Raw genomic sequence first — 27,814 nt, 5'->3', positions numbered from 1 at the left:
CCAATCAGAACAGAGCGCCGCCTCCCGGCCAACCAATCAGAACGCTCTCCGCCGGGATGCGGCGCCGAGTGCGGCGGAGCGGCAGGGGCGGGGGGCGCGGCTGACAGCTTCCCCCTCGCCTTAAAGGGGGCTACGACACGCGCTCCCGTTTCGGCGCGGCGAGGACCCACCGCTTGCGCGCTGCCCGTTTTAAGCGGCGCGAGGCGGGGTCCGCCCGGCACTATAAAAGGTGGAGCCGCGGTGACAGCGGGGGCGCGGTGCGGCGGCTCCGGGGCCGACATGGACTTCAACGTAAAGAAGCTGGCGTCGGACGCGGGGGTCTTCTTCTCCCGCGCCGTGCAGGTGGGCCTGGGCTTCCCTCCCTGCCTCTTTTCCTACCGCCCTACGCCTCTCCTCCTTTCCTTTCCTGCCTTCCTTCTCTCCCTTCCTCCCTCCATCCCCCTCTCCCTCCCTCTCCCTGCCTCCTTCCATCCCTCTTCTCCCTGCCTCCCTCTCCCTCCTTCCATCCCTCCTTTCCCTGCCTCCCTCTCCCTCCTTCCATCCCTCCTTTCCCTGCCTCCCTCTCCCTCCCTCCATCCCTCCTCTCCCTGCCTCCCTCTCCCTCCCTCCATCCCTCCTTTCCCTGCCTCCCTCTCCCTCCTTCCATCCCCCCTCCCTGCCTCCCTCTCCCTCCCTCCATCCCTCCTTTCCCTGCCTCCCTCTCCCTCCCTCCATCCCTCCTTTCCCTGCCTCCCTCTCCCTCCCTCCATCCCTCCTTTCCCTGCCTCCCTCTCCCTCCCTCCATTCCTCCTTTCCCTGCCTCCCTCTGCCTCCCTCCATCCCTCCTTTCCCTGCCTCCCTCTCCCTCCTTCCATCCCTCCTTTCCCTGCCTCCCTCTTCCTACCTCCATCCCTCCTTTCCCTGCCTCCCTCTCCCTCCCTCCCTCCATCCCTCCTCCCTCTCTCTTCCCCCTCGCCTCGTGTCACACGGATAGGGGTCGAGGCCACAGCCAATCCAGGCTGCATTTCTCCCAGCCTGGGGGTGGCTGGAGAATGAGTTTGGGGCTGGATGGTTCCCTTGCCCGAGCCACAGGAGCAGCCACCACTGGGGTCCCTGAGTGCTGCTGGCCAGTCCCAGGCAGGAGCCGAGAGACCCCAAACCATGGATCTGCTGCTGCCTGGCGGGGCTGGTACCAATTAATAAGGCAAACAGCCCCAGAGATGCTTCTAACCAATACAGTGACTGGGGCTCATGCATGGAGAAGCATGTGGAGAGGACATTGCTTGCCTAATCGTGGTTGTCCTTAAAGAAAAGCTTGTCTTGCAAGCTTCTCTTCAGTTAGTTGTGTCCAGACCCAGCGGGGACTGTTCTTTCTCGCTAGGGAGATGTGGCAGAGACAGCCTGAGCTTCTGTCCCATGGGAGCTGTCAGGTATTGGGAGCTCTCAGGTCCTAATGGGACATGGTGCTGGGAAGAAGCTGCTGAGAATGAGCAGGCAGCATCTCAGTGGGCTAAGGTGGCATCAGAACCATCCTTCATGCACTGGAGATTAGGGGCTTGCTGGGGCTGCAGTGACCCGCTGGAGCTGTGGAGGGAAGGAATTTGGCTGCCTATGAGGAGGAAAGTCTGCAGCAGGTGGTGAGATGTTGAGTCACCTTCCCTGGAGGTGTTTAAGGGACGGGTGGACGAGGTGCTGAGGGACATGGTTTAGTATTTGGTAGGAATGGTTGGACTCGATGATCCGATGGGTCTTTTCCAACCTGCTGATTCCATGATTCTGTGTGGCTGCTGAGTCAGTCCACTTCTTAGGCATGAAAACTGCTCATAGTTGGGTAGGAGAGGAGAGAGGAGAGTCCGAGCTGGGTGGGATCTTGCCTGAGAAGTGAAGTTCAGCAGGTGTCTCTGGGACTGGGCTGCTTCTTCTACCTATCACGTAGGGGGGAATGATAAACAAACGGAGCAGTGCTGGCTTGTTCCAAGCCTTCTGTGCAGTGGAGTAATTCTGGCTCTTTTAGGACCTGGCCTCCAATAAACAGATATCACCTCCTGTGACCGTGCCAATGAGTCATATGTTATGAAAAAAAGAGATGTAAACTACAGGTGCAAAATAAGGAGCAGATGGAAAGCTTAAAGATGCTGTTCTCATGCAAATGACCTTGGTAGCAGAAGAATAGGAGAAATGCTGTAAAGAAATCTGATGTTTAGAAGCTTCATTGTAAATCTCCGATAAGTGTTTTTTAGCTTCAAGGCGTAGGAAGAAGACAGGCATGGGAACAGTGTCTGCGCACAGTGATTCTAGAGCAAAGAGGAGGTTATAAATAGTGGCTTCTGCCTGCTACACCTACTCCACATAATCTCGTATATGGATATTCATATGACTAATGCCAGTAGTAATTTCTTGAAACGGGCACTGATACTTGCGGATAGCATGCAAGATTAGGGTGCAGGTGTTTGCATAAGGAGGGGAGACTGGAAGGAAATCATAGAATCACAGAATGGTTTGGGTTGGAAGGGACCTTAAACATCATCCAGTTCCACCCCTGCTATGGGCAGGGACACCTCCCGCTGGATCAGGGGCTCCAAGCTCCATCCAACCTGGCCTGGAACCCCTCCAGGGATGGGGCAGCCACCTCTGCTCTGGGTAACCTGGGCCTGGGCCTCACTCCCTTCACAGGAAAATATTTTGTGCACTCCTTAGCACAAACCTTCTAGGAGGGGGATGAGACCTGCCTAGAATAAGCTCTGTTCTCTGTAGCATTGGAAATGCTTTCTTTGGCTCCTGGCATTTAACAAAGCGCTGTTTTACTGGAACTGCAGCGACTGGGAGATAAATGGACTGGCCATTATGTGCTGTGCTGCTCAGACAGCATTAGCTATTGCTGTCTGGCTGAGACGTCTGGCCAACATGCTAGAACTTAACTCAAACTGCAAGAAGGGCTGTAGCATCACTCAGCAAAGAGTAGAGGAGGCAGAGGTCAGCACACCTCTCCTGGAGTGCCTTCCCTGAGGCTTCGGACAGGAGCAGTCCCAGTTTGAACACAACCTAACGTAGGTGCTGTCTGAAGGATTTTGGACAAGGCTAGACTTCACTCATGACCAAAAAACCCCTCAATGAACCACTTTTTTATTTTTTTATGGTAGTTTTCTAGCACAGGCACCACTTAGCAGGATTCCTACTGGAGGAGAAGCCAGGCACCTCAAAGGTCTTGCATGCTTCTGGGTGAGCAATCATGTACCAGTCTCCAGGACAAAGGTGGCTGTGACAAAGAGGCTGTGTAAGCGTAAGGGACGGGTGGACGAGGCACTGAGGGGCACGGTTTAGTGTTTGATAGGAATGGTGGAACTCGATGATCCGGTGGGTCTTTTCCAACCTGGTGATTCTATAACGATCTGACCAGACAGTGCCCTGTGGGCTTCGTGGCATCTCAAACCAAGTAGAAGTAGATGAGGGAGGTGGTGATCAGCACTACTGGGAGTGCAAAACAAGCTTCTAGGCTTGGGTAGCTGCAAGGAGAAAGAGCTTTTGTAGGATTCAGCATCCCACTCGAGGATGTACTCTATTCACACTTGCACCATCAGTCACAGCCATCAAGTAAGGGTCCTCTGAGAAGATGCAGCACAGCCCCTCACAGCTCTGTTGCCTGCAGAGATACTTCAAACAGGCCACGCTCTTCGTCTTCACTGAGGAAGAATAAAGTCTTTCTCCTTAATCAGCTGCACTTTCCAGGTATCAGTAAGTGGGTTTGATCCGAAGCCTCTGGAGAGAAAGCCATGCTAACAGCTCCAGCTTCCCAAGAGAACTTAGATCTCCTCTTCCGAAGTTAACACATTGGATGTCTTTTTCTAGATAGGCTGTGAGCCAGGCTCTCTTGGGGATGTCTGGAAATAGTTGTAGGTGTCTGTCTTTTGTCGATTCTGATGTAAACTGGCTCTGGGTGGAATTGCCCAAGCGCGAGTACAGTTTTGCAGTGCTTATCCCACTGCTAATGTAATTACTACCAGCAGCTAGAGGCTGCCTAATTCTATCTTGAAGCTCTTGAAAGAAGACAGATTCTCACATTTCTCTGAACTCTGCTGATAAAATAGACTTTTCCCCTCTGCTTGGTGACCTTACTGGGCTTGATGCCTTGGCTGCTGCACACTTAGAAGTCAAGAGAACAGGTGGTGACTTAAGAAAAGGGTTTTGAAGGCAAGAGGTACAGGACAGAGCGTGTTTCCATTTGAAACACACCCATGAATCCACAAGGGCAGTATTTTTTCCTCTCCTAAATGCCTTGCCCATGAGTTAACCAAGCTCTCCTGTTAATAGCTTCCTTCTGTCCTCTAGCACAGTTTCACTTGGCTCACAGCCTGGCTTTCCTGACTCCTGGTGACCAAACACTTGAAGCACAGGCTGTAGCTATTCCAGAGCTGTTGAAATTCAGGTAGTTTTTAGATGCTGACAGAGTGGCTGTGGCTTCTTGCCTAATGCGACCCTGCACAAACTGGGAGGTAGATTTGCTCGAAACAATTTTGTCGTGCCTCTGATCTCCAAACAAGTGAATGTTACCACAGCCTGGGCATTATGGGCTGTTTGGATGCTTTGGAAAATCCAACATCCCAGATCTACTGGCAGGTGCAGGAGGCTATTCCTGGTTTAAGACTAATAACCCTAATTTGCTCCTTGTGATTTAAGGTAGAAAGTCATAAGTAATGTCCAGCTGGAAAAAGGGATCCTGCAAATGGTGCAGGGGCCTGAAATGTGCCCCGAGATTCCCTGCAAGGGGGCTGGAGCTGCCCTGGCCGAGCTCACAGTGTCCAGGCCTGGTTCAGCTGGAGGGGAGAGGGACAGAAAAGCCTGGAAGAGACACAAGTCAACTTGTGCTGCATTGTGCAAAACAGCTGTAGTGTTTGGCATAACTCTGTGGGAGCACTGGGATTTTATTCCCCTCACCTTCTCTCACAGGAGACAAAGGTGCTAATGCTTTCAGCAAAGAAAACAATACATGTGCTGTTTTAAAGCCTCAAGTCTCTAGGGCTGTGGGGACAGCCTGTTTGATATGGTAGCTGTGGTGCTACCCCATCCAGCTCAGCTTTACTCACGCAACCTCCTGACATCCCAGTAGCATCACTACCAGCTCTGCTGGGGTAAGGGAAGCTTCCCCACCCTAATACTGAACAGAGGCAGCTGCCTGAGCTGCACTCTCCCCTCCTACTCTCCCAATTCATCAGCCTCCTTGCCCACAAGGGCTCTGATAATGCATCTGGCGTTCCTGCTGGCCAGCCAAGCCTCCCAGAGGAAACCCAACCTTTGGCTGAATTATTGATGCCTTGGAATGCAGCACAACTCTCCTCTTCCTGGAGAGCGAGAGTGGCACTCGACAAAAGGCTGACCTGCATTATTAATCACCTCATCAGCTTCCCTGCACAAAGACTGGGCTGGGGCTCAGCTGGGATGCTTCCTGGGGGGCAGGAGCAGTGGAGCCTCTTAGCACCGTGACCTGGCACATGATCCTAGGACGCAGAACCTGGAATTGGTTCAGGGCAGGGCTGTTGACCCAGGGATCAGGCTCTAGAAAACAAATGGGAATAGCTCTGTTACAGCAGAGTGGAGCAGCTTAAGGTTCTCCCCGTGCCTTGTATGTGCATGTGCTCTGCTGGCCCTGACTCTTCCAGGTGGACGTAGAATCATAGAATCACCAGGTTAGAAGAGACCGACTGGATCATCGCGTCCAACCATTCCATGCACCAACCCTCTAGGGCAACCCGATAAAACCAAATAACTCTCCTGTTTATAGCAATCTGGAATATTTGGTGCAGCAAAAGACACCAGTGCCTCTGGTCCAGGAGAAGCAAGACACAATAATTTTTGTCTGCCAGGAGGCACAAGTGCGTGGTCAGCTTGCCTGCCCTCCTGCATCTCTTGGCCTCACAGTGAAATCTTGTCTGTTCGATGGCAAGGGAAAACAATGCAATTCTTGTGAGTGTTATGAAAACAAATTCCTAGGAACAGAAATGCTTTGCGGGGGAGTTCTGCCTGCAGTGCTTGAGTAGCCAGACTGCACAAATTGCTGTTCCTCCACCCTGCTGTTCGCTGGGGACTCTGGTTTAGCAGCCACATAAGAGAGGATGAATGGCTGAGATCTGTTGCCACCTGAAAGCTTGGATCTCTACTCACCAGACACGAGAAAGAGCCAGCTCGCAGGATAAGGCAGTGTAACTTACCTCTAATCTCCTTCGCTGGCTGTGCTTGCATGAGACGCTGCATCTGATCCCACCGCAGGCTGCTCCTGCGAGAGGTGGTCCTGCTGTCCCCTGCTCCCCATGGCCCATTCCCAGCAGTGCTGTGTAGCTGGGGGAGTGCTGTGATCTGCCTGAAAACTTATGTTAGAGATTAAACTGAGCTGGATCAGTGACTCCTCGTGCACAGACAAGGAGGTAGAAGCATGTTACGAGGGGGGGGAAGAAAGATCACCCTCTGCAGCAGCCTGCAGTGAGGGGGTAGCAGCTTCTGGGCAGCAGCGAGGGAAATGCTGAGGGAATTAAGAGCAACTGGAATAAGAGCCTCCCATGCCCTTGCATTCTCTTCATGACATTCATGCCCTGCTTCCAACTCGGAAAGAAAGCTTGAATAAGAGATTGTTTTCTAGACTGACCCTTGGGAGCCACAGGCTGTGACTGAGATCGCTGCCCATCCTCCCCTTCTGGCGTAGCCTACACTTGCAGTGACTGGGGTGCCTGTCCTCAGCCCTCTTGCAAGACAAACGGCTTTAGTGCCCGACTCGAGATAAGAACTGAGCGACTGGGTCCTGGTTGCCCCGTGGCCAACTGTCCAAATGACCCACGTTGTTCTAGCACAGCACGCAGAGAGGGTGGGTTACAGCACACGGCTGCACAAGACAGCAATGCTTGTGTGGGTCTTTTCCAACCTGGTGATTCTATAATTCTATGAATACAGCAATATAATCCATATAATTCTATGAATACAGCAAATTCTATGAATACAGGTCCAGAGCTGGAGCGATTCAGGAGGCTGGCAGTAGCTCTGAGGAGGTGCTGGGGGGGGTTCAGCAGCGATCTGACTGCAGCAATGCTGTAAGAAGCTGCTTAGGTTCAGCTGATTAAAAACTGGGTTTAGACTGACAGCTCCAGGGCAGATGCTGGTGCAGGATGAGTCTAAACTGCAGGAAGAAGAGCTGGACTTCAAAGTGAGATAAGATCTCGAAAAGCTGTCTGGGAAGGGGAGGGGGGGGTGAGGGAGACTGTTATGTTTGCATCAAAGAGTCTTGGCTTGTTTAAGAAAGCTCTTAAACAGATGACAGAGAATTGGTGCCAAATACCTGGGAAGCCCCAGTTTGCTGCATGGCAGTGACTCAGCCCAGGCTGGCAGAGCCTGAAAACAGCCCTGGGCTTCCTACAGCGACAGAGGAAGCTGCTCACGCATGCCTGATAGTCGTGTGTCCCCCCCAAAGACAATCCTAGATGTTTTTTACAAAGCAATACAAACGCCTCACCTTGATTCTGCTTTTAGCCGCGTGCGGCAATAGCCATGGGGTCCGTGGCAAGTGAAAGATGAAAAAAAGATGAAAATATTGAATAATAAGATGAAAATAAGTGTCAGTAAGCAGGGGCTGCTGGTGTGAGGGAGAAGCGAGCCTGGTCGTGCATGGTTGGAACTGCTCTGTCCTCTCGGGGCTGCGGGAGGGAGGGTGACTGCAGTTCAGTGTCTGTCACCGCTGGCATCCAGCTCAAATCTTGCCCAAACAGGTCACTGCGTAAACACACCTGCAGGGTTTGTATATCTCGGATATCAAGTCGTGTTTGCACACTGCTCGGCTCATTTGCCCGCATCGCGTGCTGGTTCTGGGCTTGCTCCTTATCTCACTTTGTTCCCAGCATTGTACTGGATGGGAACACAACAGAGCTTGTCTGAAAGCCTTTCAGGAGGGGCAGCAGACCCAGACCCCACAAAAGGACATCTTAGCCTGTCTAGAGCTGAGCTGTGGGACAGGGGAGGGTAGAGGAGAAGATACAAGCAACAGATCGTGCAACTGTGTTTTATCTAAGAGTTTGAGGCAGGCTTTAATCTCCTGGCACCTGACTGCACCAGGCATTGTACAGTACCGTGTCCTGATAACTCAACAGAGGCACCAGAGGCCAGCAACAAGGACTAAAAGGACAACTGCAACCTCTGTAGGAGGCCAGGTGACAAAGGGGTCTTTTAGTACAATCCAGCAACATGCTGGTTCCATCCAGACTGAGAAATTGTCCTTAAAACACACTGAGGTTGGCCAACTTCACTGAGAGGAGTGGGAAATGGGACTGGGATGAGAGGGAAGGGGCACGTCTCTCAGGAATCCCCCAACGAAACGATGAGGGGCCTCCAGGCCATCTGATGCTGCACCTCCAGACTGACAAACCTTGCTTATCAGATGTCACTGCCCAGTAGGAAAACACTCACACAGTCTGCTTTTCTCTCCTGCTAATGTTAAACTTAAAAGGAATCATGGAGGGAGGAAGGGTTTGTTGCCAGTGTGAACCTGAGTGCTGGGAGAAGTCAGACACCGTTCTATTTCTCTCCATACCCTGCTTTGGAGCCTGTCCTAGAGGAAGGGTCACTTGCTAGAAGTGCTTTCATCCAAATCCTGAGCCCCGGAGCAAAACTGATGTTGTGTCCATGCTTGCCTAATAAGATGAGAAGAAAGTGCGGCTTGGGGTTAGCGGCATTCCTGGTCCTGTTGGGTTTGCAGGACAGAGTTGGTTAGGAGAACATGAAGGAGGTTAGCATCTTGCCTCACCTGAAGGATGTCTGTTGGTCTCCTGCATGAAGTACTGGAAGCCATGTCCACGTTTAAATTGATTCCTCACAACTAGAGTCTTTCTGACCAGACCTAATTAGGAGTTACTTGTTTCAGAACACCTCTCAAACCTGGGCTCTGTTTGTAGTTCAATACTTGTTCCACTCTTGGTCAAAGATGCCTGAGAACAAAGAATGATACCTTGAAGGCCTTTTAGCTCTACTCTGTGATGAACACGCAGGACAGAATAAGTCTCAGTGTCTCTTAACAGCTCTGTAGCATGCTATAATTTTGCTTTAGTGGAGCAGACCTTCTAATGAATACCTTCTTCCTGCAGTTTACTGAAGAAAAGTTGGGCCAGGCTGAGAAGACTGAACTAGATGCACACTTTGAAAACCTTCTGGCCAGGGCAGACTGCACGAAGAACTGGACAGAGAAGATCTTGCGTCAGACTGAGGTTCTGCTACAGCCAAACCCTAGTAAGTCCTGCTTCCTCTAATGCTTGAAGGACAAATATCACTTGCAGCTCAAACAGTGATAAAAGACATGCCCTCTGGCAGACTCCTGTTCCAGTGAGTTTGTGGAGGTTGGAAGAAACATGTCTTTGCAGGGCCTGTCCTTCCTTCCGTGTGTAGCTGAGAGGTAACTGGTGCCCCTGAGGGCTAGGAGATGGTTGGAAGTGAGGACGCACCTTCTCCCGGTGCCGGTGTTTGCCATCCAGTGCACAATCGAGGACTGTATGGGGTGGGCTGCCATGAATGCCACTTCCAGAGTCATTCCATCCTGTAACCATTGGTGGGATCCTCATTCCAGGTGCCAGAGTAGAAGAATTCCTCTATGAGAAGCTTGATCGGAAGGTGCCTTCCCGGGTCACCAACGGGGAGCTGCTGGCACAGTACATGACAGAAGCAGCTAATGACTTTGGGCCAGGGACACCTTATGGTAAGTAAACCTGGCTAATTAAAAAGCCCTGGGAATCCATCCCTCCCTAAGAGGGCATCCCCAGTACCATTTTGGGTTAAGGCTTACACAGCATGAGTTGGGATGGCCTGCTCCCCCCACAGCAACATGACTACTAGGGTGTCAAGGCTGGTGCCAAAGAAGGGCCTGTCTTCTCTAGCCCAGAAGCAAACAGCCCACCTGGAGCAGGACATCAGCGTCACATCCACTCAAATCATCCTCCATGCTCTGGGGGAAGAGGGGCAAGGGTCTCCCCAGCCCTCCCTTTCTTGCAATCCTCAAGTCTGGCAGGGCTGGAGAAGAAACCAAGACATGTGGCTAAAGGCATGGGACTGGTTACAGGACACAAATTATTCTGCGCTACTTCTCTAGGTTTCTAAACTAGCCTGAACAGAGAGTTGCAGCGAATGACTTTAGCTTTGTCCAGTTTGAGTGTATCTTTAGTCTAAGGTGGTGCCTCATCACACAGTTTCTTTAGGCTCTGAACAGGAGAAGCATCCTTTAACAGTGTCTTGCAATTGGAGGGTGGGAATCTTTCTCCAGCAGAAAAAAGAACAGGAAAATAGACTTGGGAAGGCTGGTACTTGGCCACAAGCCTCAAACAGACCCTTCCTGACATCACAGTGCATCTTGCTGCTCTTAAATCCTAACAACTGCTTCTTTCAGCAGGAATTTAAGGCTTCTTTAGGCAGCAGAGCTGCACAGAAGCACAGCCTTAACTTCCAGCTGTCCTTGCGTCTGCCATGAGCATTTTTACTGCTCTTCAGATCGATAGTTGCTCAATAGCGAGTCCACTTTCAGGCAGAACAGCTGTAACTGCATCTATCGCCAGCACTGCCTAATCAACTCATTTTTTCTGGTCTGGTGCTTTTTAATTTGCTGCTCTGTTCCTGTGCCTCTGTTTTATGAGACCAACAGATCATTCTGCGCAAGCAGGTGTAGGAGTAAAAGGACATCGGTGGAATAAGTGCTTTGGCAGACAGATAAGATCAAAGCTGCACTGGGAGCAGCTGAGAAGAGGCCCCAAGCTAAAAGCTGATTGTAGTTAGGACTGAAGTTGATGTGGCACAGACATGGTCAGCTTGTCCAGGCACAGTACACGGTGCCTTTGTCCCTCAGCCCTGGAGCCTGGTAGCTCTGGGTGAGTTGGCTGAAGCCAACACAACGTCAATTGGTTGCTCCCGGAGTTGAAAGCTGCTGTTATTGCAGGGAAGACCTTGATAAAAGTTGGAGAGACTCAAAGGCGCTTAGGTGCGGCGGAACGGGACTTCATCCACTGCGCCTCCATCAACTTCCTGACCCCGCTGCGCAACTTCCTGGAAGGGGACTGGAGAACCATTTCTGTAAGTGTGATGGCAGGGAAGGGGAAGCTTGTCACCTCACCGGAGACCAGGAGGGCAGCGGGAGAGGGAGGCAGTGCTGGAAGAACCCATTTTCTTTCCCTTTTGAGAAAGGAGGACTCCATACCTCTCCCCTCAAAGAATGCAAAGCTAGGGAAATACCGATCCTAGACCTGCTCAGGGCTCCCTTTGCAGCAGGGTAAGGTTGCCAGTTGATGTGCATGAGGAAGGTAGCTCCTTCCCTGGCTCCTGCAGTTTAGTGGGCACCACCCACCCGTAAGATGCTCTGTTTCCCTGGCAGCCAGGCCCAAAACGCTTGCTGATGAGATGAACATAGCAACTGCTTCTTTCTCACTAGCACTCCTTGCTAAGGAAACCAGTTTGATTCCTAGAGGGTACCTTGTCGCTTTCCGTCCCCAAAGTTCCTAAGCTGTCTGCTCTTATCCTACCTTCTATCCCTTCCAGAAAGAGCGGAGGATCCTGCAGAACCGCCGCCTGGATCTGGATGCTTGCAAAGCCAGGTTGAAGAAAGCCAAAGCTGCCGAGGCAAAAGCAGCGGTAACTGTCTCCCTCACTCCCCTCACTGTCCTTCTGGCCACAGGGCTTGACTCACACCAGCAATGCCACATGGTCTCTGGACAAAAATTAGGCTTCCCTACTATGTCCTGGCTCTGGGAGGCATGGGTGGGAGTATCCCATGTCCGGTGTGCAAGGGAACTGGGAGCAGGACCCGTGTGCCTGTTCCTCACGTACCCTCCCGTGGGAGAGGTGTTGAAACAAGTAGTTGTGAGCTTCCAAAATCTGAAAACTTCTACTTAACGCGGGCTCCTGTCTCTTGACAGACAGTAGTTGCTGGATGTTTTCTGCTAGTAACTAAAAGGCTGTATCTTCTGAGGACTTGACAAGTATCCCTGGGGATCTTAAAGCAAGCCAAGAGAGCGCTGAGCTGGGAGGTGCACAAGGGAGGAGCACAGCAGCAGTCCCAGGCTTTCACACTGGTTAGGATTCTTCCAACACCATCTTCTTCCCCTGGCAGGGGTGCTGGAGAGCCTGTAAGAGGAGGCTACGGTCAGATCTGCTACCAAGAGGCCCTTCCTTCAGCCTCTCTGTTCACTTAATTCACAGTGCTGTCTAGATACAGGCTTGTCCTGCCCTCTGGCACTGGGGAAGTCAGGGGAAGTCACGGCAAGTAAACCAACAATGCTCCCAGGTCAGAGCAGTGCAGAAGAGACTGCCAGGTCAACCAGTGTCCCTGTCATGCCCAAGCAATGGGACAAGTGTTTCAAAGTGCTTGTCTGAGGAGACCTGTCAGCTCAGGGAGCTCCCTGGGCCTGAGGTGGCTCCTGGAGGCAGGCTCTCGCTGGGCAGAGCCCCGATGGGTTCCCTGGAGGGCCTTGTCGAAGCAGATTGCCGTCCCCTAGCACTCTGGCTGTTGGCACGAGGACTTGCCAAGTTCTGCTTCTAGCCTGGGGCCAGGAGCACAACTAGCAAACGTGTCATGCAGAACAGGGAGGAATCCTTCTCATCAGTCAGTCTCTGGGATGCACTGGGATACCAGCCTAGGAGCCCTGCCATGAGCCCATTTTCTAACCATCTGCTCAGCTGGGCCTCTGACTTTAAGAGCTCCCTGGGTGGCCAGTTCCTGGGTGTTTTCCCTTTTCTCCAGCTCCAACTGCATAGAAGCCATATGGGGAAGCTGTGCTGAGCTCAGCAGCCACCATCAGCAGGGCTAACAGTGTTCAGGCCTGTGTGGGAAGCCCCAAACAAAGCTTTGGGTGAAGAAAAGAAAACTGCCCTTTTAAAAAAAGCCTCCTCTCATCAGTCAGGTCACCCAAATCCACTGAAGGCAACTTCAAGGATCCCTAATCCCCTTTCTGAAGGGGAGGGTGCCCCCAGTCACAGTGGGATGTGGTGGCCGTAGCTTTATCTTAAGCTTAAATCAGAGCAGGAATTGAAATACCTTCAGTGCTTCCTCCATTCCATAGAATGGTTTGTGTTGGAAGGGACCTTAAAAAGAATCCAGTTCCAACTGCCCTGCCATAGGCAGGGACACCGTCTCTACCTTGCTTCCTACCTGAAGTGACCCCAAGGCCTCTCACCTGCACACAGACTTGGGTGAGGGACTTCCACATAGCCAGAAAAGAAATTAGCTTGGTTTTTTTCTGGAGCTGCAGGGCTGGGGTGCTCCAAGCAGGGTGCACAGCGAGTCCAGGCTTTCCAAGGTGTTTGCCTAAAGCCACACTTCAGCCTCTTTGTTTCAAAGAGGCAGAGATCACACAGCAGAACAACCACCTCGGCTGCTGTTGTGGGCACGCAGCTCTTACCCAGCTTAGCTTAAAACGTGGGGTCCCTGACCTCAGGGTGCCTCACCGACTACTGGAGCACAATGTATGGCTGGGAGCTCCCAGCGTAGGGGGGAAAAGAGCTGCTGCCTCAGTTCTAGATGTGTTAACTCATCACTAAGCCACAATGTTCTCCGTAACGTGCCTAGAGTCCTGTCTCGCTCTGCTCCATCCAAGCTGGCCCACAGTATCGCCCCTCTCCCAGCTCACCACTCTCTTGCTGCTCTTCCCCTCTGTAGCGCAAACTTGTGTTCCCGCAGCTTCTGTCTCGTGACTGACCCTCCAAGTGCGCTGCTGTCCAGACCTGTGAGCTGCTGTTCGAGTGTCTGGGCTTGTGCATTTCTCTCAGACTTCGTGCTTTGTCCTTCCTGTTGATGCTGGTTTGTTTACTAACCTTTTTGTTTTGTTTCTTTGTAATTTGCTCAGTGTGAGGGAGATGTGAGTATTGACTGTGCTAACAGTGCTGTGATTTTTTTTTATTTTTTCTTTTCTTTAACACCTCTCATTGTCTCTTTCCCATTTTAAACGAAAATTCTTATCCCATTCGGACTGGCCCTGGAGCATGTACTGAGCGTGGGCAGGGCTGTGGCTGCCTGGGGAAGGTGCCCCAGAAAGATGGGAGCATCTGTCGGCTGCCTGCAGCCCCTCTGGAGCATGAATTGAGTTCCATCAACGCTGCTTGCAAGCAGTGCTCAAGAGAGGCTTGGGCTCTGGTAAAAACACACTCAGGCTCCTTCGGCTTTAGGCAGGAGGAGGTCAGGTTGGGTGACAAGTCCCTCTCCTGGAAGGGAGACAGCCCAGAGACAATGACAGGCAGGTTGATCTGGTTGTGGTGCTGTTCTGTCCTCCAGGTTCCAGGGATCTGCTCACTTTCCCCATTACAAGAGCAGAAGGGGGTGGGAGGTGGCTCCCTGTTGACCACTGCTTGCAAATACGATTTGTCCACGCGTAGGAGCGCAAGAGCGGCTTGCCTCCTTCATCCCATGTGCTGTGACTAGTTTTGGGACTCCCTGGAGACCAGGGAATGGGAGGAGAGGTTTCCTCAGTTGCTCTCGATCTTTCCCCTCAAAAGAAAAAGCACAAGAAGCAATTCCTGCAAGACATCTCCTCTCCCCACAGGGAGGAGTGAAGCCTAGTTGCTGTGCTGGCCTCAAATCTCACTGGTGCATTTTCCTCCCTGTGTTCAGTTCTAACTGGTAATAGGAATTGCTCCTCCTTATTCCTTCCTCCAGCCATCCCCAAAACTCCTGGATGGTTTAAAAAACCCTCTTCTTGTTGGGATTGCCTGGCTGCTCTTCCACACACTGGTCACTCATTCCAGCAGGCTGCTCGGGGAGCAGCAAATTGGGTCAGCGTGTGTAAGTAGTTCTAGGTGAGCGGCAGAGAGATTAACCTGGGAGAGGCAGCGTGGAGCCTGAGAGGCTTTAACAACGTAGTTGGGCTGCAGCTGGATTGTGTGCCAGGCCTTCTACAAGCCTGGTCTTGGCTTAGCTGAGTAGAAACCACGTTACGTGATTGTTAGAGAGCCCACTTCTGTGGGAAGGTGGACTGGATCCCTCACATTCCCAATTTCCTGCTCCAGGGCAGAGGTTTAGCTATGGAGAGGGTAGCTTGGACGTTCTCTGACCTGGAGACTGAAGGGTCATACGCTACCTTTGGCCATGGCAAAGCTTTGGGCTAGATCTGCTTCGGCTAAGCTGTGTCTTTCACTGAAAACAGCAGGTCTGGGTCTGTTAGGAGGAAATTTTTCACAGAAAGGGTCGTTGGGCGCTGGAACAGGCTGCCCAGGGAGGGGGTTGAGTCACCTTCCCTGGAGGGGTTTAAGGGACGGGTGGACGAGGTGCTGAGGGACACGGTTTAGTGTTTGATAGGAATGGTTGGACTCGATGATCCAGTGGGTCTCTTCCAACCTGGTTATTCTATGAAATGTGCCCCGAGGCTTGATAAGAATAAGACAAGTAGATGTGTTTCTTTAAAAGGCACCATATAAAGGACGTCTGATGGTAGTAAACATGCCTACTTTAAGGACGAGCCACTGCACAGGGACACTTCTAGGACTGCAGGTGGGAAGCAAGGAGAGAGAAGGTCCTGCCCACTGGACTGCGTCAACACAACATGAGCAACCTGCTGGCTGCAAGGGAATGGGAAATGCAGTAGGGATTGTGCTGTCTCATCTCCACTCCAGCCGGGCACTGTGTGAGCAGGGAGCTGTAAGCGCAGAGTTTCTAATAGTAGAAATATCCGTGCTTCAAGTACCAGTACGACTGCCTGGGCAAGTCCACAAGCCTGGCTTCCACCCACCACTGCTCACACTGCCAGGAGACCTCCCTCCTACCATCCCCTAAGAATTTTAACTAATCTCCCAGCACAGACAGGAAAACACACCAGTCCCTTCTTCCATCCATTGCCCAACTGACTCCTGTTGACTCTTCTACATGACTCGTACATGAAACTGTATTCCCCCACTAGGCTGTGCCTGATTTTCAGGAGACTAGACCTCGTAATTACATTCTCTCCGCCAGCGCATCAGCGGTAAGATTGCCTCCTGCTAGATGTTGCCTCTCCGACCTCTTCCTGACCCTTTCTTCACCCGACTTAAACTCAGGCCTCGTGCTCCGCTGTTTTCAACATTTTAATGTGACATGGGCTGCCCAGGGTTCCTCTGACTCGGCTTTAAGGATGCGGATCCACCCTGTGGGGTGCACGGTCAGGGTCTGGCACTTCTGCTGCTCGCTTTGCTTTCCAGTTTCTCTGCCAATCTGTTCCTATATTTTTTCGTGGGAATCTTCTGACAGGGTTTTTTATTGCTAGTGGGGCAGCCGAAAGGAGAAAAACCTCAAAGGTTAACCCTTCTGGGTGGTTCCAGCTGTACACTGGTGATGTCACACGCACGACTGCCTGACCAATGCTGTGGTGTCGGTGCTCAGAGGCTTTGTAGCTGGTCAAGAGAAGCAAAGGTGGAGGAATCAGCCACCCATCGTGTCAGTAATGCTGTAGGCTGGCAGGGCAGGCTTGTCTCCTCTGCAAAGAGAGGTCAATCCTTTTCCTTTCATCTCGGGACCTGTCTGTCGGTGGCTGTTACGCAATCAGCTGCGTTGCGGGTGGGTGAATAGCCCATCACCTCTGTGCTGTCTTGCACTGAGCGGCTGTGGTCAAGCAATTGACTCTCCACACTGTGTTCATGGCTCCCCATCGCACAATGTCACATTTCTCGTTAAAATGTTGAAAACTGATCATCTTGCTGCCTAAATAGCATTCAGAACAACACTGATGCCTGATAAGAATAATCTGGGAGTGGAAGGGCTGGGGAGCAGAATCCATAGAGATGAAAAAAGACAGCCCAGCCTCCTACCAAACAAAAAGCATCATGAGAATGAGTTGGATTTGCTTAATGGGCAACCCATCCTGTTTGGAGAAAGAGGCGTGTCTGAGCTGGTAGCATCAGTGTTAGTTCCCAGGAGAATCTGTCCTAACCTTCTTGGAGAGTGATGCTGGGATCAGAAATAGCTTTGCACAATAGCTAGAAAACTATTTCCATAGGTAACCGGCCTGGTGATGAGGCTGCTTAGGAAGCAGCTGATGCCGGTGATGCTGTAGCAATTCCTCAGTTTCCATCTCTCCTAGCACAGCAACCAGCAGGGAGCCTGTGGCTTCTCCCCTGCAAAGATCTGTTCCAAGGACAGCGCAATAGTGGGCTACAACTGAGCTGTAGAAGAATTGGAGGAGAAAAACTGGACTTGCCCTGCCTCTGAATACTTGTGATTAGACCAGGGTATCCTGATCGCTCCCTGAGGCTTTCTAAAGCAGACCTGCAGGCAAGCGTTTGCATGATGTGCGTTAGCGTCTTGCAGAGTGCCCAGATGCTCAGTTGGACACGTCTGGTCATCACCAAACTACAAGCTGATCTGCTCTTGCTGGATTGCAAAGCTGTTCTGGGGAGCAGCGGCCAAGCACAGAAACGTGACAGGAGAATTAGAGTTTTGGAGAGGGGTTTAGCCCATAAGTGTCTACCTTGGCATGTCTGCCTGGTTGAGTGGTGCCTCTTCAGAGCCCTGCTAGAGAAGCTCTGGCAGCGATGGTGACAGGGGACAGTCAGAGAGGGTTCTACTTGCTCTAGGTGAACAGCCAGCACTGATCTTTGTCGCTTAATAGTGTTTGATGGTTGCACAGCAGGTCCTCCTACCAGGAGTTGTCCTTGTGGCTTCCAAAACTATCCAGAGGCTGAAGGGCCACCTGACACCCAGCTGCACTAGCAGGGGTGACTGAAATAACGATTGGCATCTCTAGTGAACTAAAACCTGGGCTGAGCCCCAGCTGCTCCCCAGCTCCATGCAGGTAGGACCGCTTTGCGACAAGCTCTCTAATCCCAGCATTTATCCCAAGGGGTCAGGCGCTGCAGCAAGGTAGGAGCTCTTCACGCTGTTGCTCTGCTTTTCTTCCAGGCGAGAGGCTTTGCGCTCCTTTAGCCTTAGTACTTACTGACAGCGTAAACCCGTGGGTGCCGCTCGCCTTGCTGCTGAGCTCTGCTCCCTTCTGGAGGGAGGGGTTGCTTATGCCCAGGTAACAACTTTGTCTTACAGGTGAGCAAACAGGTCAGCTCTCTCCTGGACCACACGCCCTCAGCAGGGTTCTGATTTGGCTTCTAAATTTATGTTGATTTTTAGAGAGGTGGATAACAGGGTGCTTTTATTTTTGCTCTTCCATAACAGGAGGGCTTAGATGGAATTAAATCCACCTGGTGGCAAGCACCTACTTTGTTTTGTATGAATTGGAGGCTGAGGAGCCATTTCTCCTCTCTCCCACACTGACCTTTTGTTTTTTGTGTAAGAAGGTGTACGTGGGCTGTGCAAGCCTAAACATCCCTTTCTCTCAGACCCTGCCGCTCCTAGGAGCGATTCCAAGAAAAACACATTGAGCACCTTCCAGAGGGTCAGTTAAAACACTGTCCACAGCATCCAAATAAGACAACCTGTGGCCAGAGTGAAAGCTTCCCTGTTCCCCTAGAGTAAATCTTCCTCCAGGAACACAAGGATGCGCTGATCAGGGCACAGTTCAGCCTAGGACCTGCTTCCCAGGTGCCTACAGAGACCTTTCCAGCCCTCTGCCTTCCAGATTCAGAGCTCTTGGACTGAGAAGGGGCTCGCGTCCTCGCATACGGCTGAAATGTCCCAGCCCTTACTCAAGCTAGTTTCTGACTTACAGTAACAAAACACCCTCCTGGCCTCAGTGCCCCAAGCGCTGCACTGGGACAGCTTGCAGTCCTACAAAACTCCACTCGAGTAAAAGGAGATGCCAGTAAGGCTGTTTACCTTGGGTCAGGAGCTGCTGGCCAGGGAGGCAGAAGCTGGAGCAGGCAGCAAGCCAAGGAGCTGCTGTTAATACCTCAGGTGCTCCTTATATTGCCTGGTGATGTTGTCTCGGCACCTGGGGCTTCCCCAGCGCACCTGAGGGCGGTTGCTGGTGAGGAAACCTCAGCAAGGTTCAGCTGGGAGACCCTGGGTCTAGAACAGAGCGTGTTCTGCCTCCCACCCCCCAGCATCCAGCCTGGGGCTTCAGGTGCCTGCAGCGCAGGTTCGGCAGCGCCACGGTGACTTCCCTGACCTGCAAAGGGGCCGTCAGACCATCTCCTGGTCCCACTGGTTTAGGCTGGTGTGGTTCCATCGCCCCAGGGTGATTTCGTGTTGCCAGTTGCTGAGGAAAGGCCAAGCCAAGGACCTCTGGGAAGGATCAATGTGTTTTTCTACCCCTTCACCCCCTTTCCCATCGCTGTGCGTGACTTTTGTTGTTGACTGTTCCGTGTCCTGGAGCCAGATCCCAGCAGGCAGCTGGCAGCGTTGTCATGCCCCAGATGTGCCCCGTGGATGATGAGCGCGATGTTTGGCCTGGCTCAAAGGCACCATCCAACCATTGCTTTATCCTTCCTGTGGCTAAACACACCTTTGGGAGCACAGAGGGACTGGATTAAGGTACCGGTAACCTGAGCTCTGTTTGCCTGGAGCTCATGGCACTTCCCAGGTCCTGTTTGTGGGCTCAGGCAGCTCACTTGCCTCTCCACAACCCTAAAAGAAGGGCTGTCCTTCAACAACAACCTCTGCAGCCTTCAGCAAAGTAACTTTTGCTGCTCAGAGGACTCTGCTGTTCAATCCTTCTCGTTCTGGAGCTTGTTGAGTGCCAATTGCTGTAAGAGCCCTGGCAGGGAGCCGAGTTGGATGCTGCTGGTGAGGGCTTGCTCTGCTATTGTGAAACTGAGCTCGAGGGGGCAAGAATGAAGGGAAAGGGCATCGATCTGGCAGCTGCCGCTGGGTGAAGGGCTAAGCTTGTCCCTGGAGCTGCCCTGCTGTGTCCACGGAGCATCCTTGCCCCGTTGGTGTTAATGCCGAGTGCTTCTCGACGTCTCCAACACTGATCTCCTTTCCTGTTGCTCTGTGGCCCCTACAGCTTTGGAGCGACGAGGTGGAAAAAGTAAGTACCCAGCTGGAATTGCGTTCAAACCTTCTGGGGGTGCGTTGAGGGGTTGGGGAGGGGGCTGCAGATTCCTTCCTGCTCGTGTGCCTGCGCGGATGCAGGGGAGGGTGAGCGGGATGCTGCTGTTGTCCTGGCAGCGGCTGGGGATGAGCCTGCCTCGTGGGCTATTCGGCTGCCCTGGTGCAAGAGGCTTCGTGTGTACGTGATAAAAGTCAACTCCGTGAGCCCTGCACTGGTGCCACAGGAGCAGAGGTGACGCGCTGCGACGTGATTCAGCTCTCCTGCTGTGGCACAAGCCCTGCCTGCTCTGGTTTTGCACGCGCCACGCGTTCACCTCTAGGAGCCCCTCGCTTGCTTGTTCTGGGGTCTGAGCAGGAGCTCCGAGCAGAGCTGAAGCCAGGACAGAGGATTCCCCCGTGGGACAGCCCCGGCTGCTGGAGGGAACAGCTCTGTCAGGGCAGCAAGGAGGGGAGTTTGGAGCTTATCGTGGAGTTGATGCTGTCTGGGTGAGCTGCTCTTACCCTTCTGAGTGGATCGATGGAGGCAAACTCCCAGATCTTGTTTATTTTCTGGGCTCCGCAAGGGGAAGGACTCATCCATGAAGATGGATGGAGGGCTGCTAGGGGACTAGAGATGAGGGTGAGCTCTGTGAGGAGTTACAGCACGGCGTGGAGCTTCCAGAGAGACCTTCTGGGATCCCAACTGCCCCTCACGCCTCAAAGAGCAGATATTAGTCTGAAGCCTGAACTGCAAGGTGGTAGAATGGCACGTTCCTGCATGCTGTGTGTGGTGCCCCCTGTTACTGCCTTACTCCAAACGCTGCATCCGAGCAGAATGGCTTGTTTTGAACCAGCTCATCCTGCACTTCAAATCCTTCAGTCCCTCAAACAAACGAGCTGACTGCGCTGGGCTCTAAGCCTGCAAGGCTCTGTGCCTCTATCCTGAGATGCATCCGTAAACTTCGAATTTCTCCACGTCTTGGAGAAGCACAGGACTGGAAGGGAGCTCCCAGTTCGCAGCCTGGTGCTGGTTTTATAGCAAACCACATCCTGCAGCTGCCCAGAGCCAGCACGAAGAGGCAGCGGGTCTAATCCCAGGCAGCCCTGACTGGAGCTGGGGCTGCCTGGCAAAGGTGGGAATCTGTGCCCCTACCAGGGTCTCTGCTCAGCTCACTGGAGCAAGAATCCCTCGGTGCTTTGTAAGGCGCTAGTAATTCCTATGTCATCCCCCCATTCTCCTTTAAATAATCCCTTTCATACAGAGGATGCAAAAAAATAGATCAGTTGTAGCTTAAAATAGATAAATCTGATTACAAGGCAGCCCGAGTGTTTCTTTGTTCCAGCCTGGCTGTTCCACAGCCCTGGTGACGCTGGGGCCGGGTGGGAGAGGGAATGATCCCAGCAGCTCCTGGCTCGCCCTGCTGAGAAGACCAGGTCGCCCTGCTCGGAACCACCCGTGATGTGGCTTCTGCTCTGCACCCCTCAGGATTAGCTCTTTGGGGTCAAGTCCTGTGCCAGGTTGGTGGGAGCATTTCCAACGCAGCAAAAGGAACTCGGTTGCAGCCCCCGGAGAAGGGGAAAAGGACACAGAACCCTTCCTCCCCTCCTTCCAGTGAGCCGTAGCTGAGTGGGCATCACTCTTCTGTGCCATCCGAAGAGTGAACGGGCACGTTCCGCTTGGTGTTGAGGAGTAACACATGCTAGAGAGAACAGAAGGGTCTGTCTGTCACCCCTTTCCCTCTGGCAACAGGGAGGGGAGAGCAGACACCAGGGCACCTGACTGCTCCAGCCCTTCTGGAGCTTTTCTCTTTGCGAGGAACCACCTGGGTATTCTGGTACTGACTGGTTGGTAATTGGGGTCTCTGGTATCAATCTGTCTTTGGATTCCCAGTGTCTGCTGCCTAGCTGCCTCCTCAGAACCACTGCTGAATGCCTCCAAGCTCAAAATAAGTAAGGATTTCAAAGGAGAGCCTTGGGTAGGAGCTGGCTTGGGATGTAGTGGGTAACAGCGCTATGGTGAGTGCTTCCTGGCCTCAGCCTTTGTTCTGTGGTGGCAAAAAGGAGAAGCTGCACCGCTGGAGAGAAGCTTAGGGAGGCTGTCACATTCGTGTATCTAAAGGCTTAGGGAGAGAGGGTAAAGGGACAGGCGCTGGCACGGGACTGGCTTTCCGCATACATCAGGCTCAGCAAAGCTTCTCCATCTTCAGGTTCTAGTCTTGTGGGAGTAGGAACTTGGAAGCTTAACGCATTTGTCTTGAGCTGCCGTTCCATGACGTGCAGTGATCGAGCAGGAATCAAGCTCAATTACAGCTGGAGGCCTCTGGGATCCTCACTCAGGGCGTCCTGTGCTCCATGCTCGGTGTCGCAGGAGCGCGGGGACCCCACGGAGCCGACAGCGCATTTCTCTCTGTGCCAAAGTCAGGGCTTGGCAGAGGAGGCGGGTGTTGCCTCTCCCTGGAAGCGGCAGAAGAGGGGTCCTCGCCTTGTGCTGTCCCGAACCCCCTGTCCTGTGTTGCAGGCGGAACACGAGCTGCGGCTCACGCAGACCGAGTTTGACCGACAGGCTGAGGTGACGCGTCTCCTGCTGGAGGGGATCAGCAGCACACATGTGAGTCTCTCGAGGCAACTGGGGGGGACAGGGACCACGGAGACTCTCGGCTCCTTCCTCCAAGAATGCCAAGAAGGCCAATAGCATCTTGGCTTGGATCAGAAACAGTGTGACCAGCAGGTCCAGGGAGGTTCTTCTCCCTCTGTGCTCGGCACTGGTGAGACCGCTCCTCGAATCCTGTGTTCAGTTCTGGGCCCCTCACCACAAGAAGGATGTTGAGGCTCTGGAGCAAGTCCAGAGAAGAGCAACGAAGCTGGGGAAGGGGCTGGAGAACAGGCTTTGTGAGGAACGGCTGAGAGACCTGGGGGTGTTTAGCCTGGAGAAGAGGAGGCTGAGGGGAGACCTCATTGCTCTCTCCAACTCCCTGAAAGGAGGTTGTGGAGAGGAGGGAGCTGGGCTCTTCTCCCAAGGGACAGGGGACAGGACGAGAGGGAATGGCCTCAAGCTCCACCAGGGGAGGTTCAGGCTGGACATTAGGAAAAAATTCTTCACGGAAAGGGTCATTGGGCACTGGCAGAGGCTGCCCAGGGAGGGGGTTGAGGGGGACGGGTGGATGAGGTGCTGAGGGACATCGTTTAGTGTTTGATGGGAATGGTTGGACTCGATGATCCAGTGGGTCTCTTCCAGCCTGGTGATTCTATGATTCTGTGGAGCCTTTGCTGGGAGTAGAGATAGAGATCATAAAGTTGGATGATACAGCAACCTCCTCATGAGACCTGGAATACTCTAACTACAAACCTGCACAGGCAGTGCCACTGTGGCACCTACGCTTCTGCAGTCCTTGAGAAGCTTCCAAGCCAGAAAAAAACTAGTTCTTCTCTCACTAGAGCTGTGGACTAGCCACGTGGGCAGGGCTAGGGTGCCTGGAGCAGCCTCCTTGCTGAGATCTCCCTTCGACCTACACAACGTTCCCAAACTTGACAAATTAGTGTATTGAAGTGAACCAAGTAATTGTTTTACATACTGGCCTGCACAAACCCAGGCCCTGGGGGGGAGGGTGGCAGCTACAAGAATAGAGCTCCTGTGCCTGGCACCCGAGCTTGCAGAGCAGCTGACTGTCCTTTTTCCTCCAGGTGAACCACCTTCGCTGTCTCCACGAGTTTGTGGAGTCTCAGACCAACTACTATGCTCAGTGTTACCAGTACATGCTGGACCTGCAGAAGCAGCTGGGCAGGTGAGCCAAGAGATGCTTTTGCTTTTTTCGGGGTTTCTCCCACATGCAGTTACCCCCGGCTCAGCGTCACCACCCTGTGAAGCGGGAGAGGAGTTAAAGCCCTCTCCAAGCTCTGACAGAGCTGAGCTTGCGGGACAGCGAGAGCAACCCCAGTGGCAGTGCCTTTGCCGTTGGATTCATCTGGGTTTCTACATTCATCTCAAAGCAGGATGGCCATGGGAGTTCAAACGTTCTTGCTCTAAATGAGTTAAATCGCATGGGAGATATTCCTGTTGCCAAGCAGCAAGTCGGAGTGGGCTCGGCTGCAGCAGTAACCAACTCCGTGCGGCTGCACAGCCCGTGGGCGCGGGCAGGGTTACCTGTCACAGCAGCACCGTGGCCCCGCTCGGGAGGGGCTGGTGTCTGTGCATGATCACTCACAACTCCTCTTCCATTCTTTTCCACGCTTGCAGCTCTAAAGGAGAAATGTAAGTAAGATGTTGCATGGCTCTAAGAGCTCTCCACCTCAGCCAGACGCTAGAGTCTGTGCAGATTGAGACCACTGGCATGAGGTTTAACAAGGCCAAAGGCCGGGTCCTCCACTTGGGGCACAACAACCCTGAGCAGCTCCAGACTAGGAGAAGTCTGTCTAGAAAGCTGCCTGGAGGAGAGGGACCTGGGGGTGTTGGTTGACAGCGACTGAACAGGAGCCAGCAGGGGCCCAGGTGGCCAAGAAGGCCAATGGCATCTTGGCTTGGATCAGAAACGGCGTGACCAGCAGGTCCAGGGAGGTTCTTCTCCCTCTGTACTTGGCACTGGTGAGACCGCTCCTCGAATCCTGTGTTCAGTTCTGGGCCCCTCCCCACAAGAAGGATGTTGAGGCTCTGGAGCGAGTCCAGAGAAGAGCAACAAAGCTGGTGAAGGGGCTGGAGAACAGGCCTTATGAGGAACGGCTGAGAGAGCTGGGGGTGTTTAGCCTGGAGAAGAGGAGGCTGAGGGGAGACCTCATTGCTCTCTACAACTACCTGAAAGGAGGTTGTGGAGAGGAGGGAGCTGGGCTCTTCTCCCAAGGGACAGGGGACAGGACGAGAGGGAATGGCCTCAAGCTCCGCCAGGGGAGGTTCAGGCTTGACATCAGGAAAAAATATTTCACGGAAAGGGTCCTTGGGCACTGGCAGAGGCTGCCCAGGGAGGGGGTTGTGTCACCTTCCCTGGAGGGGTTTAAGGGACGGGTGGATGAGGTGCTAAGGGACATGGTTTAGTCATTGATAGGAATGGTTGGAGTCGATGATCCAGTGGGTCTCTTCCAACCTGGTGATTCTATGATTCTGTGACTTGCAAGGAAAGTCAGCGAGGGCCAGACCAGAGGGGGGAGTTGCAGATAACAAGAGCGAGCTCCGTTACTGTCTCTCTAGAAAGCCTGAGAGCCTCCAGCTGTGGCGTCCAGCTTAACTGCTCAGTGACTGTCCCTGTCCCAAAGAACTAGCAGAGTAATGAGGTGACACAGACCATGGGAGAGAGGAGTGGAGCCAGTGGAACGGCCGCAGAGCCAGAACAGCCCCTGCCCAGACCCCTCTGTGTGCCGCACTTCAGTCTCGCTCTCGGCGCGTTGGGTGCCAGTCCTGTCACGGGACACTGCAACCCAAATAAACAGATAAACACGGGCTGTTACGTAGTCTCAGCACCCGAGAACTGAGTGCGTTTCCCCAGTTGTAGGGCAGCATAGGTACATTCCAGCTGTTAGCTGCACCTCTGCAGTTTTAACAACTGAAAGCACAAACTCGCTCTTGTTTTCTCACACCAGAGCCTTACTAAACTCTGCTTTTTTCCCCTGCGTAAGATTTTCAGGCACGTTCGTAGGCAACGCAGAATCCACCTCTCCTCCCGCGGCTGCCACCTCTCCTCCAGCCGTTGCTGCTGCCACGCTGCCTGCTGTGCCAACCATCCCTGTTGTGCCCACGATTGTCGGGGTGCCCAACACCGTGGCAGAGGGCGTCCTGAATCCCAATGAAGTCAAACCTCCTGCCAGCGGGACACGGAAGGCCAGAGTCCTCTATGATTACGAAGCAGCCGACAGCACCGAGCTGGCGCTTCTCGCAGATGAGGTTGGTAACTTTTCTTTGCGTTGAGTTTCACTCTAACTGCCTCTGGTGCCCGTTGCATGCTTATCGAGGTCTTGGTTATTCTCCCTGCCCCTAGAAACCCTGTTTTGTGGAATGGCTAATGAAGTCTTTCCCTTGATGCTTGTATTCACCGAGTTGCAGTGAACCTGTGCTCATGGCCAGTTGCTGTTTATCACCCCGATAACTCTTCTGTTCCTGCTGGAGTCTGGCTGTACCCAGCTAACAAAATTCCATGGTACCTTCACTGTGACTCTCAGCTAGAGCTGCCTTGTCCGAGAGCAGTGAGAGCAGCTGCTGCCTGGGGGCCTGGTCTGATCACGCTGAAAAAAAAAAAAAAAGGAAAGTCAACAGGTTTCAAACTTTGCTGTCAACTGGACTGAATCATGATATTGGGAAGGGATGACATGGCAGTATCGAGCCACCCTGTCTGCAAAAATACCTTAAGTCAATTTGGAGAATGAAAAGGCAACAGGGACGTTGGGCAGACTGCTGTAGCTCTTTTATTAAAGCTGCAGATCGCTCCAGGGAAGGGGGAGAGACGCCTGCAAAATGAACTGCAGGAGTTATTGTTCTATCCAGTGCCCGCCTGCCTGTGTTTCTGGGCTCTGCGAGGTCCTGTCTAACGCCGTCTTCTCTCCCCAGATGATCACTGTGTATAGCCTGCCGGGCATGGATCCAGACTGGCTCATAGGGGAAAGGGGGAACCAGAAAGGCAAAGTTCCTGTCACTTACTTGGAACTGTTAAGTTAAATGTTTCCAGGAAGAAGAATGTACAAGCAGAACGCACCCCTCGTCTCCTGGCACTTCTAACGCGGATTTCTTCATCCGAGACCATTGCTCTCTTCAGGGTCGACACTCCATTGCTAAAGCGGGAATTGTGGGAAAGAAATAAAACTTCCAGTAAGGTTTTGGAAAAGGGCCGATAGCACCCAGGACTGAATTTATTAACTCCCAGTGCAGACTGCTTTGAGGTTAGTCGTGATGGCATGAGTTTCTGTGATTAATTTTCCTACCCTACCCTAGTCTTGTTCGTCGCAGTGGCTTTCCCCGGGCCAGCACGCTGTCCCCCCCAGCAGCTGCTCACAGAGTTTGAGTTTCCCTTCCCTCGTGTCCGGTGTGGGTTAGAGTCTGTCCCCCATCCTCTCTGTTCTCCAGCCGTAGAATTACCCGAGTCAAACCATCAAGCATTCCAGTGGGGAGGTGCCCCACGCAAACCCTCTGACATGTTCTAGCTCTTGAGTTTAAGAATTCGGAGCCCATCAGACCCTTCCACCTCGCTCACCTGAGGGAGAGCAGGAACGCAGCGCGCTCTGCGGGACGTACTTGGTGGTTTCAATCCAGAGCCGCCCTGTACAGCTGGAAGGAAACGTCTTTGTGAAGAACAACCTCATACCATAGGGCCTGTCTGTCGAAAATCCAACCTCAGTGCAAAGGACCACGCATCCTGCTTGCGTTTCCTCGGAGAAACTTGGACTGCAAAGAGTTTACAAGTTGTTTTTTTTTTTACACGCTTTGCTCCCTGTGTTAATTGTCCAGGCTTTTGTTTCAGTGTGTCTGTTCCAGGCATGGTTTAGCCTGACTTAACTTTCACCTGAGCTCACGGATTTAACTAGCACTTTCCCTCCCATCTCAGCAGTGAGCACTCCGTGCATCCCAGCACAGGGAAGGGCGATCCCGCTCGCTGTTCTCTCCAGCGGGAGCCACGCGCGCACGGAACCGCCCCGGCTGCCCTTGAGGTTGCGGTGGTTTAGCTTAAAGGGAGCACTTAGGTGTGGGGATGTCTTTTCATCCTGCAATGAGCCGTGTAGCTGGAGCTCAACCAAAGGATTCCCACTGCTGTGTAACCAGTTCTCCGCTCAAGCTGGATGGAAGAGAAACTCGCCTGCGCCGAGCTCCGTTCACGACCTTCCCCCCCTTGGTATGTCAGAAGTAACTTTGCTTGTTTATGGATCTTTTGCACTTTTCCCCCCATGGTATTGTGACCACTCTAATGTAACAGGGCACGGAGCTCCTGTCTGTGTAGGGCTCATGGTTTTCAGCACTTATTTGCCAATAAACAAACTGCCTGA

The 27,814-nt window shown here is 52.8% G+C and overlaps 1 protein-coding gene across 3 annotated transcripts; it reads left to right on the top strand.

Annotated features, from left to right (window-relative positions):
• The first annotated feature begins 210 nt into the window (after window positions 1–210).
• On the top strand, window positions 211–27,814 carry SH3GLB2 (SH3 domain containing GRB2 like, endophilin B2). 3 transcript variants are annotated; one of them, XM_069873229.1, is made up of 11 exons: window positions 211–342; window positions 9,093–9,234; window positions 9,569–9,697; window positions 10,925–11,058; window positions 11,521–11,613; window positions 15,867–15,929; window positions 19,836–19,859; window positions 22,380–22,469; window positions 23,543–23,643; window positions 25,463–25,727; window positions 26,388–27,814. In XM_069873229.1, exons 1-11 carry the CDS (start codon window positions 280–282, stop codon window positions 26,493–26,495), a joined length of 1,212 nt encoding a protein of 403 aa, XP_069729330.1. In that variant the 5' UTR covers window positions 211–279; the 3' UTR covers window positions 26,496–27,814. The 3 variants fall into 3 exon arrangements, with proteins under 3 accessions (XP_069729330.1, XP_069729332.1, XP_069729333.1); XM_069873231.1 differs by lacking the exon at window positions 15,867–15,929; XM_069873232.1 differs by lacking the exons at window positions 15,867–15,929; window positions 19,836–19,859.

The sequence above is a fragment of the Phaenicophaeus curvirostris genome, chromosome 20 (assembly GCF_032191515.1).
Source record: "Phaenicophaeus curvirostris isolate KB17595 chromosome 20, BPBGC_Pcur_1.0, whole genome shotgun sequence".
Taxonomy (NCBI): Eukaryota; Metazoa; Chordata; class Aves; order Cuculiformes; family Cuculidae; genus Phaenicophaeus; species Phaenicophaeus curvirostris.
Note: the sequence above shows the minus strand (reverse complement) of the source record. Positions and strands in the feature narration are given on the sequence as shown.